Raw genomic sequence first — 15,162 nt, forward strand, 5'->3', positions numbered from 1 at the left:
ACCTGTCCATTGCTGAGAGTAGGGTGTTGAAGTCTCACACTATTAATGTGTGGTGTTTAATATGTGATTTAGTATTTAGTGATGTTTCTTTTATGATTGGGGATGCCATTAAATTTGGAGATAGATGTTCAGATTTTAGATGTCCTCTTGAAACTTTCCTTTGAAGAGTATGAAGTGTCCTTACCCATCCATGTTTTTTGATGCTTTTTGGTTGAAAGTCTAGGTTTTTAGATATTAGAATGGCTACTTCAACTTGTTTCTTGGGTCTGTTTGCTTAGAAACCATTTTCCAGTCCTTTACTCTGAGGTAATATTTATGTTTGTTGTTGATATGTGTTTCTTGTATACTGTATAATGATGGATTCTGTTTATGTTATCCATTCTGTTAGCCAGTGACTTTTAATTGAGGAATTGAGTCCATTGATACTGAAAAATATTAAGGACCAACCATTGCTACTTCCTGTTATTTTGAAATTGATAGTGCCTGTCTCTCTCTCTCTCTCTCTCTCTCTCTCTCTCTCTCTCTCTCTCTCTCTCTCTCTCTCTGTGTGTGTGTGTGTTTCTCTTCTATTGATCTGAATGATGTGGAAATATTTATTTTTTATTTTTTCTTGAGTGTAGTTAGTCTCATTGTGTTGGAGTTTGCCTTCCAGTATTCTCTGGAGGGCTGAGTTAATGGAAAGTTATTGTTTAAATTTGGTTTTGTCATGAAATATCTTTTTTCTCCATCTATAACAATTGAAAGTTATACTGGGTATAGTTAGTAGTCTGTACTGACATCTGTGTGCTCTTAGGGTCTGCAAGACCTCTGCCCAGGCCCTTCTAGCTATTAGAGTCTTTGTTGAGAAGTCAAGTTCTTATATGTCTGCCTTTATATGTTACTTGGCCTTTTTCCTTGCAGCTTTTAATATTTCTTTGTTCTGTACATTTAGTGCTTTGATTATTATGTGGGTGGAGGAGGTTTCTTTTCTGGTCCAATCTGTTTGGTGTTTTGGAAGTTTCTTGTATGTTTATAGGTGTCTGTTTCTTTATGTTAGGGAAGTTTTCTTTTAGGATGTTGTTGAAGATGTTTTCTGGGCCTTTGATCTGGGAATCTTCCTCTTCTACTCCTATTATTCTTAGGTTTGGCCTTTTCCTAACGTCTACTTCTATGCATGCTGATGTGTACTAATGTGCATGTGTACCACCTCACATACACATGTGCCCACCCACATGCAAGCAGACACACACAGATTCAAAACATACAGACATGAAAATTGAAACAAAAAATAATTTTCCTTTACTTGTTTAAGGAAATTAGGAAGCAAATTGACAAAACAGATTTATTTATTGTTTGGCTAAACCAGGGAATGAAAGACTCCTCCTTCCTTCCCCTCTTCTCTGTAGCAATGTCACAGTTTTATAACAAAGAAAGAAAATGCATGAAAAATGTGTGCATGTCATTAGAGTTGCATGATGCCTCTGTGGGGAGGTGATTTCCTCCTGTGACAGTGCCAGGGCTTCAGCCTTTCTCCTCCCAAGGTGTGGGACTGACTCCTAGGTAAATGTTAATTCCTTGAATTTCTTGTATCAGTACTCTGATAGTTAAACAGAGGGGACAAATATTTCTCTTTAAAATATTTGCTCTCCCAACACTTCTTTCCCTGTTGGTCTCATGCTCATGACTCCTAGGAGAACCTATGGCCAAGTAGGAAGTATTCCAGTAACTTACTTAACATAATTATTGAAGCCTATTGTGGAGATCAAAACATAGACAACCATGTTCTTTATTTTAAAAGACCTAGTGCAGAGCAAGAGAAAAACTGTTTCTATAGTAGTGTACACTAGAATTTGCTAAGAGAATATTCAAGTGCTCTTACTATACCTGCTGGAAAAATAAATTCATTTTAAATACTACCACTTCATTTTCAGGCTCCATTTAATCATGAGGAGAAACTAAATTCACAGTCCCAGACCCTAGGGAAGCTGAAAACTTCTCAATAGCTGAATAGCTTCTATTATAAGGAAACAGTTATCTGAGTCCAGACATCTAAAGGACAACTTATTTACCTTGCCACTAGGGTCAAACTTAGATTATGTTCCCAGGCCCAGAAACCTACTCTTATCCTGATTGATAGAATCTTCCTTGTTCAATACTTTATGTCAAAATATGATTAGACAGTGCTACAACCCACTTAACTCCTTCTTGCTTCATGGTTTCATCCTTCACATATGCTGTAAAGTGTTTTTTTAGAGTTGTAGTTCAGTCTCTGGGTCAGTTCTACATCCCTGATTAATCTGCATTGACCTGGTATTAGAGTTCTGTTGGATTTCTACAGGATTTAAGTGAACCCCATAATAATCATCACAAACTGATACCTCAGGAATAAATGAATATGTTAATTTTTTATCTTATGAGAACCGTTACACAATGTGTGTTTAAGGTACATTTACTGAAGATTAGAGATGTATCACTTTTACTTTTAAAAATGCATGTGAAAATATAGACAGTTGTCTTAATTATGGTTTCTATTGCTGCAACATAGTGCCATAACTAAAAAAGCAAGTTGGAGAGAAAATGGTTCATTTGGCTTACCATAATCCATCATTGGAAGAAATCAGGACAGGAACTCAAGTAGAACAGGAACCTGGAGACAGGAGCTGATACAGAAGCTATGGAGGGGTGCTGCTTACTGGCTTGCTTCTGCTGGTTTGCTCAGCCTGCCTTCTTATAAAATTCAGGACCACTACACCAGGATGGCACCACTCACAGTGGGCTTGGCCCTTCTCCATTAATCACCAATAGAGAAAATGTCCTACAGCTAGATCTCATGGAGGCATTTCCTCAACTGAGGCTCCTTTCTTTGTGATGACTCTAGCTTGTGTCATGTTAACACAAAAAAGAAACCCGTGCAATAATGTACAGATCCGGATAGAGATGCTAGGTGAAGAAGAGATTGCTTATTCTGGTTCATACTGTTCACTCATAAGAAAGACTATAGATATATCCTATAAATACAAATTCTTTGGAAAAAGAACTCTCCTTTTTAGCCATGCATCTACTTGGTAATACTCTGAAGGTGGTCTTTAACCTAGTTAGAGAATATTTAAAACCTTAGCTAAGAGCAGTATTTCAGAGACTCATGGCCTGGCCTTTCTCTTGCTTTGCTCTGGAGAATATCAACTCCTAGACCTGGGAGAGACATGGGAAGGACTGTTCTTTCCTGCCAGTTTCTTGTTCATTACTCAGCTGCAGAGAGTTCCCTCAAGAACTATTCAGGTGTTTTCATTTCTCTTCTAGTAGGAACTGTAGTCAGTTGGTGGACAGTATTGTCCAATGCAATGCATATACTGTACTGACAGAGGCTCCAGGGGAAGGCTGGAGCACAGTGATCCTGAAAGAAACCAGGTCATAGCTCTTTCTGGACTGTCTTTGTCCTATTGGGCCCAACTCTGTGAGTTCTCAACAACACCAATATCCTTCCAATTGACAAGGCCTCACTCCTTGGATTGCATCAAGATGATCTTCTGTGCATCCTCAGTACCCAGGTCTCCTAGCCCATAGCTAAGCAGGAAAGATAGAGCCTGGAATTTCAAGCCAAATGGCTTAACAAACACCAGATGTTCAGTGTCAGTCATTGTGAGTGACAAATCCTGAGAGGTAGAAGTTCTAGTATTAACAATCTATTAGTGAGGTCTTTAAGCATCAGTGTGCTGGTGAGGTCCTTTTCTGGAGCACACATGCTCTCTGCCAGAGGCCAGCCCAGGTGGGTCTTCTTTTTTGCTTGGTTCTCCTTGAGGCAGCAGAGCGGGGTGATTGTTGGCAGTGGTAAGACTTAGTCTTATTCGAAACTTAGGGTTGCTGTATAAATAATAAAACATTTTCCTACCTCAATTCTGAGTCACATATGCTGAGGCACTATGGCCTGCCTTCAGAGATTCTATAAGGAGAGATACTATTTAGCATTTCATTTTAAAACAGCAGAAGATTAAATAAAGTAGCTTTTGTTCTATTTTCATAGGATTGTGTGGCTCTTTTACCTTGCTAGAAGTCTTGGGAAGAAAAAGGAACACTTTGAAAAGGGATTTTGGTGTTTATTTCTAAATTGTAAAAAGTTTCCTATTACAGCTCTCTAAGAAAAAAACAGGAAACAGGCTTGTAAGAAAAGGGGGATAAGGAATCTAGAAAAAAGAGGAAAGTGGGATCTAAGAAAAGCAGGATAAGGACTGCTAAGAACAGAGAGATAAGGAGAATAATGCTAAGAAAAGTGGGAACAAAGAGAATTGCTAAGAAAGAGAAATTTGTCCTCAGCACTTTTACATCTTTCAGAATACATGATCACATGGTAAAAAGTTTGGCACAGGTTTACACATAAATTCAAATCATAAAATAAACAAGAAGTTTACAACAAAGAATGTTTACATGCATGTCCATGAGGAGCAATTATCTGATTAATCACTCATTATCTGTCACAGCTCCACAGGTTCATGGAAAGTTAAAAATCATAACTAAGTTATTAGTGAAGTTTTGTATAGATAAATCCAGTAAACAATCTATCTTCTGTCCTACCACCTATTATAAATCATTAGTTCCCCTTTTAGGACCTTTGGTTAATGGTTTTACAATCTTATGGAATATGCTCCGAGTAATAGAATAACTGCTTACTAGCTCAGAAGCAATTAACTGGTGACACTCAGGAACTGGCAGAGTTCTCATTCCAGTTTTGACTGTCAGAAAGGAACTAATAGCAGTCCCACTATAAAACAGCTTTAAAAATACTGACATAATTTTAAGAACTCTTATAGAATCATCATTAAGAATTAAAAAGTCATCTATTTGTCTATATAGCATCACTACAAGAAAGTATACCCTTGTAGTTCTGAAGAGATCTTCTTATAAGAGTGGGATAATACCTGGTGATTACTAAATATACTTAATAATACCAGGAGAAGCATATTAATAGCAGGAATCTATCCTGAAATGAATTTCTCTTGGGCCTTGCCTATTAGAGAAAATCTGTGTTGGAAATTTAATCCAAAGCAGACAATCTCAGGAAGATCACCTGCTACTTATTAGCTTGTCCTATGTTGGCTCCTGACGGCTGTCCAGCCCTGAGATGGCATCATTTGAGAAAGCTTATTTGCCAGAGCTTCCCATGGTGATTAATTAAGATCTGACATGGTTAGAATTGTCCACATTATTGTCTTATGGAATCTGGCAACATCAATCAGTTGGTAGCAAAGTCTGCTGAGTTGTGATTACATCACTTGTCTCAGTATCAACTCTACTCTGCTGTGCAAGCCACCCCAGAAAATGATGATGTCCTCACCTCTACCTACCCTATCTTGTTCTCCTTCTCTGGCTTTTGAGGGGATATCAGCATTTTTCCCAGTGCTAATGAGAAGCCACAAGTCACATGATAAGCATGGTGGAATAGGAAGTTGGTAAAAATCCATTTCCTGCCTTCCTAGAAACCTTGAACTAGCCTTAGGTGGTTTTGTACTAGTCTGATTTATTAATGCAAATTATTATAATGCTTAACTGATTTAATGCTTGGCTATATTAGAATATCAGGGCAAAGTATGATGAGGTGGAAAATGTTGGAAATGCCCAGGCAGATCAATTACCAGGCCAAGGCCTGGGCTATTAATTGGTATCCAGGACAGCTAGTTGTATATAGCAAAGCTACATGTCCTCCACATAGTCTCCAAAATATTAAGGGAAATAAATGATAGTGTGTATCTTAAGCTCAGGGAAGAATATAATCCTAGCATTTCTCAGTGAAAACTCTAGGATTTAGCAACAGGAACATCTCTGCTTATCAAGACAAAGGGGCTGAGAACAGCATAACCAAGTATTAGATATGTTTTAATATTTAGTATAATGGAATCATGAGTCACCGTAGAACCTGTATAAACAGAGAAAATGAAGTCTCCCCAATAAAAGAAAAGAAAACAGATCATGAGAATGACAACACTTTGTGCAGCTTTGATCTCTGGACTGAAACTCTTTATAAATCTGCAGCTATGAAGATAGAGGACATGCTTGTGATGTTTATACAGTTGAAAAGAAATGTATCCACTGCTCCAGCCCATGAGACTCTGGAAGATGAGATCACGAACAGCCATGAGCAAGAGGAAAAGCCACTTAACTACTTGCCTGGATGGCAGCATATAGCAATACCCAATGTACCCAGTAACTTCAGATCTGTTCATGCTACTGCTTGTTGTTATATAGTACAACAGGTTGGAACTTGTCAGAATATTAAGGATCCAAAAGAAGAAGACATAGGTAAGAACTTGCCACGAGGTCTGTGGTTTGAGCTTTTTCCAAATGGATGTCCTGAGACCGATGGTGACAGCCTGGACCATACTGAGGTGACAGGTGGTGCAGATAGAAAGGCCTCGTGCCAACCTTGCCAGATAAACCACAGCTTTACATCCAATGTGTCCTAGAAAGTTTCTGAAGTAAAACACTGTGGCTACATCTCTGATCCCTGTGCTACAAATAATGATCATATTAGAAAATACCAAGTGGATGAGAATAAGGTTGATAGGCTTTTTCTCAGTCCAGAAGGCAGAAGTGTACACAAGTCTCACAAACATTATGATATTGCCCACAATTCCGGGTCCAGTAAGAGAAAGGAAGGCTATTGTCTGGATAATGTTATTCAAGTTCATCTTTTCACTTCACACATGGCACTGGGAAAAAGTCATTTGAGAAACATATGTAAGATTTTTCTCTGTTTATGCCTATGGGGGGGGGATGTTTTCAAGGATATAAACACATACAGTTCTTTCTTTAATGATTCCTGACCAGATACTTGATTTTCATTGTTGTTTGTTTGTTTTGCTTTGTATTTTTTTTATTTACACAAAAATGATAATAGCTATAATCAGGAATAGACTTGATAGTTTCCTGCTTTTCACGACGATCATTCATCCCTCACATCCATATGATCATGAAATTCCCAGACAAAATACTGACATCATTTTGTCAGTATTCATATCAACACAGTCCTGAGTGTGCTCCTTTCTTTTCCCTCATGTCACCCAATATGACCTCAGGCTACTGGGCTATGTTTTTGCTTCATCTCTGATCCTCTTCTCCACTGATGCAACCATCACTAAATGATGTCGAACTAATAAAACACTTGCAGCTTCTCCAGAAAATTGTTCTTGGCCAAATGGATTCATCTCTCCCAGAATATTATGATATACTCTACTTCCTATATAATTTTTCTATAATAGGCACAAAAGCTAGTATTTTTTAGGAATTAGGAAGCAAAACATAGTCCTTTCACATCAAGGTAGCAGTAACTCTAATAAAATTTGTGTTGCATTATCAATTTTCTACATGTGTCCAATCTCATTGAAAGTGATTTAATTTTCCTCCCAACTACCTTGTTCTCCCTGTCTGTTTCTACTGAGGATTCTGCTCCAAACAAAACACCAGGGAAACATTTTCTAGCTCATGCACTGGCCTTATAAATTCTAACCAAAGATACATGCAGCTGATTATATGTTTTAAGGTTTGTTGAGTGTAATGATTCCTCAGTCAGAAATGCACCAACTTATGAATAAATTCTCCCTAATATTCAACATTAATATGTAAAAACTTATCAGTTGTATCCTGTTTAATGTTTATTCTTATATATTATGTTTAAGTTAAGATACTCCTTTAGAGGCTGGGGATATGGCACACTACATAAAAGTATTGCTGTACAAGTGTTAGGACCTAATTTCTAATGCCCAGCACCCAAATAAGTGCTGGTCAAAGAAGTGCAGGGTGGTAACCCCAGTGTGGTTGGTAAGGGGTTTGGTGTAGAGGGAAGCAGTTTCTTGGAACCCACTGGCTTTCTAGCCTAGCAGATTCAATGAGCACTATGTTCAGAGAAAGGCCCTAACTGAATATTTAAGGCCAAGGGCAACTGAAACAGATAGCAATGCTGTCTCTCCTCTGCTTACACATATATATGTGCAAGATTAAATGTACACACATGCATGTAAACTCCCCTTAACACAGCACATATAATCTGTTTGAAGCAGAAAACTCTTCCATTTGCTTCACATCTAACAAAACACTCAGAAACATGTCAACCTTAACTGACTTTCTCCTTCATAATTACTGTCCTTTTCTTATCAAAGCTTTTTCTGAATTACCTTTAGCCCAGTCCCTGCCTCAAATATAACTTTGGTGCTTACCTTGCCACAGGATTACACACATATACCCTGGTTGATCTTTGCCACATCACCATGAGTCAGGTCTACCTACTATCCATCTTTCATATATCAGCTTTCTTTGACCTCTGGGCTATTTGTCTATATATCTGCTTCCCTCCTCCCTAGATAGTGAGCACACCTCGGAGAAACTGCTTTTGTTTGCAGAGTTTCAGTGATTTACATTGCTGCTAATGCATACTCAAAAATAGTGTTTGAATACGTTCTTAAATGAGGCTCTTCTCAAAATCTCACACTAAACACAGAGGAAAGCTGGCAACCAACTTGCATAGACACTTGAGGGAGTCTTTTTTGTGTGATATAAGAAAACAGAATAACTTGAAAAAGTCAACTTAGTTTGGGTGACACATTTGGCAAATGACTTCCAGGCTTCCACCAATCTTGTGAAGTGCATGTATAAGTCCTTAATAAATTAAGATTTAATTTTACTTGTAATATCTTTGTATTAATTAGTTTATAATTTGACGAAGTTTTCGGTTACTGCTCTGTTCTTAGAGCCACCAATATTAGAATTTGTAATAACAAAGTAGTCCTTGCTTTTCTTAGCAAGGCCTCGACTAAAAGAACTGTAAGTTTAATGTCTATTAATACATGTCTAACACAGAGATGCTAATTGCATATTTTAATAGCTTTCACAGGTTTTCACCTCAAGCATGTAAGAATAAATTTAGTCTGTATGAATCTAATAAAGTCAAGGTTTCCTGTAACAAAAAATAAAGAAAGAATAAAGAAATGTGGGAGTGGGTTACAACTATACCAAATGCTTGAGAAGTCCACGAACTTTAGGAGTATAAAGTTCAGGTGCAGAGAAGATGCCTCAGTTTGAAAAATGTTTCAATAACAGGCTTGAGGACCCAAGTTTCATGCCCATAACCTTGATATAAATGCAAGATATAAAAATCATGCTTTTAATTTTAGCACTGGGGATGCAGAGACAGGAAGATCTCTAGAAGTCTTTAGCCAGCCAGGGGAGAAACTGAGCTTCAGACACCTGGAATTGACCTCTAGTATACACACACACACACACACACACACACACACACACACGTACCTGCACATACCAACATGCTCTCTCCCACTCCCCCTCTCATACAAACACACACACACACACACACACACACACATACACACACACACACACACACACATTCATGTATAAAGTTCTGTATGCACAAGAGTGTTCTTTACAATCAGCCACTACGAACCCAGCTCCCCCAGTTTCTGCATGTATCACATCAATTATGTTATTTAGCTTTCTCATGCATGTCCAGTGTTCTCATCTGTAAGCTAGGGATGGTGCTTTGTCCCAAGCAAGCATACGGTGAGGTGTCAAGAAATTGAATTAGTTTTAGTATAGAAATCATTTTCTCTCTTCTTACCTGTCTTCAGGTATGTTCTCCCAATATTGTACAATCACACACTGTATTATAGTTTATAAAGTTCAGAAAAAGTGCAATCAGAATCAGAAAGCAAGAGAGACTCATCTGCAACAGACTAAAGAACATAAGAAATAGGATACACAGCTCAGATCAAATTTTTAATTCTGTTGAGGGTCAGATGTGTAAGGCTTTGGAGAAAGTGAGTCTTCCTTCACACTCAGACTGAAATACCATCAGGCCCCTGTGTCCTGTCCCTGCCTGTCCCATATAACGAGCAGTTCTGGTATGGTGCACCACAAACTTCTGCAAACATTCCCTAATCCAGGTCCTGGATGACAGGTGGGAAGTGATAAACTGTTTTCTTTCTACATCCTGATTCCTTTTGCACAGTGACAGATGGCTGAGACCCTCCTTTTTCCTACCTAGAGCCTCCTACTTCACAGCTCTCCTTCCAAAGTCAAAGGCAGCCTCAATCCACAGCTACAAGTCAGCACTCACCTGCTCAGTCTGTGCAGGGCTCAGGGTGGGTGTCCTCCCAGCACAGCCAGACCCTGTTTATGATTCCTTAGTCCCCATGTTCATAGCAGCTCATACTGCTGTAGGAATTTGGCTTCACCAGGGGAAAAGGGCTCCTTCTGCCCATCTCCATCCCCAAGGCCAGCCCTCTCCCTGATTCCCTGACATTTGGTGATCTAAAATCATTATTATTGTAATTACAGAGCCTGTGGGTAATGAGACAGGGACTGACAGTAAGCAGTGACTTCAGCGTGCTGGTATCTCAGACTGTCCCAGTTCTTTTCTCTTCTCCTTTTATGCTAAAGCTAGGAACTGATTTCAAAGAAACATTGTAGAGCCCAAGGGAATGAATTTCTAAATGTTTTCAAGTATAGTAATACCTATAATAAAAGATGACCAAGTGCTGGTGTCATAGTTAATCACTGATTCCTGGAGGCGACATGTCTCAGTTACCCAAGTTAATGCTTTTGTATGGAACATGAGCATATGGATTTAGGTCATGGATGATGTTTCTTGGAATAGATATCTGCTCTCTCCATTGTTGAGTGGGTATTAGATATATGGTTGTTGTTACCTCCATGTGTCAGGTTGTGGGCCAGCTGAACAGTGTTAGTTTTCAGTCTAGGGCCTACATAGTGTTGATATGTGAATGGGGTATCAGGCATTGTCTCAGCTCAGCTAGGGCAGGTGTAACTTAAGGCAAAAACTAGAAGAAAACTTTCTACAGTATAGAAGAAATTTCTGGCCAAGTTCACAAGTCTATGGGGGGCCCACTAGATTCTATAGGTTGTACTTGGTTGGCAGGGGCTTGGATCACAGTGAGAGTGGGTGGTGTTATGGGACAGGGCATAGGATACAACAACTATAAGTGGAGGTGGGTAAGTTGTAGGCCACATGGGGTTCGTTATCTGAAGTCCAGGACACAAGATCCTATTCAGTCTCCGACCTTAAGTACAGCACAGGCTATTTAGAGGATAAACTGGGTCTGGGATTCCTACCAGGAACTGAAGCTGGTCAGCCCTGTATCAGCCATGTGGATGGGTGGCTGATAACTAGACAAACATGCAGACTGGCTCTCCAAGTTTCTAGCTAGACTATTAGATTAGAATTCAGTTCTCCAATAGCTATGCAGTAGAAGAAGTGGCTGATAGCTGAGCAGCTGAGTGGATTCTGGGGTTTAGTTATTTTAACAAAAGAAAGTTCTGTGAGAATATAAACATATTTCTTTGTCTAGTGATCTTCATGTCTCTGGTTGCCTGTTAACCTTTCTAAAATACCAAAGCAGCAAATCAGAGACATACTTACTGTCTTAGTCAGGATTTCTATTCCTGCACAAACATCATGATCAAGAAGCAAGTTGGTGAGGAAAGGGCTTATTCAGCTTACACTTCCACATTGCTGTTCATCACCAAAGAAAGTCAGGGCTGGAACTCAAGCAGGTCAGGAAGTAGAAGGTGATGCAGAGGCCATGGAGGGATGTTACTTACTGACTTGCTTCCCCTGGCTTGCCCAGCTTACTTTCTTATAAAATCCAAGACTACCAGCCCAAGGATGGCACCACCCACAATGGGCCCTCCCCCCTTGATCACTAATTGAGAAAATGCCTTAGAGCTGGATCTCATGGAAGCATTTCCTCAGCTTAAGCTTCTTTCTCTGTGATAACTCCAGCTTGTGTCAAGTTGGCACACAAAACCAGCCAGTACCCTTACACAACAGAGTAAGCCACACTTTCCTTTTTCAGGTCCTTCCTTTTATCTGGGGACATCACAACATTGGATATTCTGCTTCTGAGCATATCCCAACTGAACACCCAAGCAGGATAAGACGTTGCTGTACCGAGGCACATTCCAATCCAGGGTCTGCCTTATGACTCCTTAATTTGTTCCAAGACCACACGGCTTCCCCTTTAAGAGATGCTTCTGTCCTAGCACAAAGGTATTCTTGTACCAAAAAAGGTCTCTTGATTTTCAAAGTGTGTGAAACATGCATATATTTTGCTATTTTCATACCCAATTTTGTTTGAGGAAATCCAGGCACAGTGAGATTAAGTTATCCAATGACACTTTCAAGGATAAGCACAAATAAAATTTTAAAAATCACATGTTTGACCAAAGGTGTGGTTTACTCTCCATTTTGTCTAAAGATATTTTCTCTAGAAATCATATAATCTACGTTTGTTTCTTTTACTTTCAAGATGAGTGGAAATAGCTCTAAAAGCTAAGCCATGATCTTGACATTTTAAAACCCAGGGACAGTTTTCTTATATCTCTGAATTCTTCTTTTGACTCATATTCATTGAAGAAGATAGTGTTGTATCTCCCTGGGCCTGTGGAGGTAGAGGTATGCATCCTTTCTGGGCACCTGGCTTCAAGTACTAATGAAACATAAAGAAATTAGGTGTTTATTTATCTACTTGCTTTGAGGAGAATCATTTGATTAGTCTTTTGGTCTGTCTGTTTAAAATGGCAAAGAATCATAGCCCCATTTCAGAGTTTTGTGAAGGAAACAGTTGCAAATTGTCTTACTGTTCTACTGTTGTGAAGATATACCCTGACTAAGGGAACTTATAAGAGAGCGTGGAGCTGGAGTAGTAGCTGATAGTTTACACCCTGATCAGCAATCAGAGCAGAAAGAAATACAGAGGCTGAATCTGGTATGGGTTTTTAAAACCTCAAAGCTCACTTTCAGTGGCACACTTCTTCCAACAAGGCCACACCTCCTAATCCTTCCTAAACAAATCCACCAACCAGGAAAAGTACAATCAAATATTTGTCCCTATGGGAGCCATTCTCATTCATACCACTATATGAGGTAATAGTCAAGGCATGTTTTAAATTTATGCTTAGGTAAGACATGGTGGCTTATGCAGATGACCACATGTGCATTCTTGAGCCCTATGACTCAGAGTTGCCAATTGGTCTCCATAGAGGGTTTGGGTGGGGCTAAACTGTGTGGATTTTTCTGTACATCTGATAAATCTATGAGATCAATACAGCTGCCTTATGAACTTAACCCAGTCCTACAACTAATTAATCAGCCCATGGTTTCCATTTAGACACTTCTTTATGCAATAAAAAGGATGTTCAATGAAGCCAGCTCTTTGAACCACTTTCCCTACCCCTGATTGCCTTAAAACAAAGGTCACTTTTATCAAAGATGAATTTGCCAATATCTTTTTCTAAATGTTGAAATAATTATGAAGTATATGCTAAAATAATAAATTTACAAGAGATTTTAATGTTGATGGCTGCAATTAAGCAAGTAGTTCTGATTTCTTTTAATAGTTGGCCATTAGGAAGCATGAATTTTTTAATCAAACCTTAATTACTAATATTAACACTCAGATCACAATTTATACATTATAGTTATTATATAATGTTTTATAAATTTTATATAATTTTATGTGCATATGTGTTTCAGAATGGTAACAAAAGGGTTAAAGAGGTTCCAAGAGTTCACGGCTCTTAAAGAAAGAATGGGGTTGAAAACATATAGCTATTGACCTTAAGAGAAAAGATTTGAATGGATGGTCATCAGCTGACATTCATCCTAAAGCCAGGTTCGGAACTAAATGTTTTAGTTAGAATAGATGACAGAGGAGCTGGTTAGTCAACAAAAGGATGGACTGGGTATTAGGACTATCCTGTACCTCACTGGTACAAATTGGCATAATTATGCTCTAATTGTATTTTGAGAGAAAAGTTTCATTTTAACAGGAAGGGTGATGTGTAGGAGGAGCTAAGGTAGGAGTAGTACTGAGAGGAAGAAAAGGAGTAAGAAGAGGAGAAGAAGAAGGAGAGGAGAAGCTAGGTGATGAAAGAGAGAAAGAGGGGGGAGACAGGGAGGCAGATATTCATGTATCTCCACCAGTCAAAGATAGCCGTTATATCTAGGTTGGTCAGTGGGTTACACCTCTGATTGAACAATTCCAAACTTATAAAGCCTATGATTAACATTATTTTTAAAAAAATGTATAAATGCAAAAAGGAAAAGGGGGCATGGGATAGGGGTTTCCTAAGGGGGGTGGGGGGGGAATGGGTATAGGGGATGCCATCTGAAGTGTAAATAAAATATCTAATAAAAAAATGTGGTAAAAGAAAAAAAAAAAGAAAGAAAGAAAAGTCAGAAAAAGCTGATGCAGATGAGAGTCCCAGCAGTGTTTGAATAAAATAGAAAGGAGAGTGAGGATTAGAGATTGTGGTGGCTGTTCTTGGTTGTCAAATTGACTACATCTGGAATTAACTAATCGCCTAAATAGAGGGTATAATCTTGATGAATTTTTGTTTAATTGAAGTAGAAAGATCTACTTCAAATCCAGATCATTGAGGTGGGAAGATTTGGATTTAATCCAGATCTTTTGAGCGCTGAAAAGAAATACCTTTAATTCAGATCTTTAGGTGGCAAAACACACATTTATTTATTTATTATTATTTATTTACTTATATCCCAAATGTTGTCTCATCATCTGACTCTCCCCCACTCTGAGTTTTTCACCCTTGCCTCTTCACCTCTGAGAGGGTACACAGCCTTGAGCAAACCCCTTCCCTGGGGCATCAAGTCTCTACAGCATTAGGTAATCCTCTCCCACTGAGTCCACACAAGGCAGTCCTGTTGTTAAAAGTATTTAAAATTCCACTCCAGGGTTTCTAACCCTCCTTTGGTTACTGAGTTCCTGGATAAAACACACACACACACACACACACACAGGCTTTATATTTTTAATAAGCCTTAAGCAGCACAATAACTGAGCAGCTGCCTACTTTCCATGCTATTGGAATCTACTTTCCTGGTGAACGATCAGTTTACTGTGTTCTTGTATTCAGTTTGCAAGAATATTATTGAGTATTTTTGCATTAATATTCATGAGGAAAATTGGTCTGGAGTTCTCTTTTTTGTAGGGTCTTTGTGTGGTTTAGGTATAAGCATAATTGTGGATTCATAAAACGAATTGGGTAGTGTCCCTTCTGTTTCTATTTTGTGGAGTAGTTTGAAGAGTATTGGTATTAGATCTTCTTTGAAGGTCTGATAGAATTCTGCACTAAACCCAT

At 38.7% G+C, this 15,162-nt stretch overlaps 1 protein-coding gene across 2 annotated transcripts; it reads right to left on the reverse strand.

Annotated features, from left to right (window-relative positions):
• Positions 1-5,768: 5,768 nt before the first annotated feature.
• LOC117714157 (putative vomeronasal receptor-like protein 4) lies at positions 5,769-12,204 on the reverse strand. Of its 2 annotated transcripts, XM_034510822.1 has the most exons (2): positions 12,178-12,204; positions 5,769-6,659 (listed from the first exon to the last, which is right to left on the reverse strand). In XM_034510822.1, the coding sequence occupies exon 2, from the start codon at positions 6,657-6,659 to the stop codon at positions 5,769-5,771; it is 891 nt and encodes a 296-aa protein (XP_034366713.1). In that variant the 5' UTR covers positions 12,178-12,204. The 2 variants fall into 2 exon arrangements, with proteins under 2 accessions (XP_034366713.1, XP_076794940.1); XM_076938825.1 differs by lacking the exon at positions 12,178-12,204.
• Positions 12,205-15,162: the final 2,958 nt, after the last annotated feature.

The sequence above is a fragment of the Arvicanthis niloticus genome, chromosome 8 (genome assembly GCF_011762505.2).
Source record: "Arvicanthis niloticus isolate mArvNil1 chromosome 8, mArvNil1.pat.X, whole genome shotgun sequence".
Classification (NCBI taxonomy): Eukaryota; Metazoa; Chordata; class Mammalia; order Rodentia; family Muridae; genus Arvicanthis; species Arvicanthis niloticus.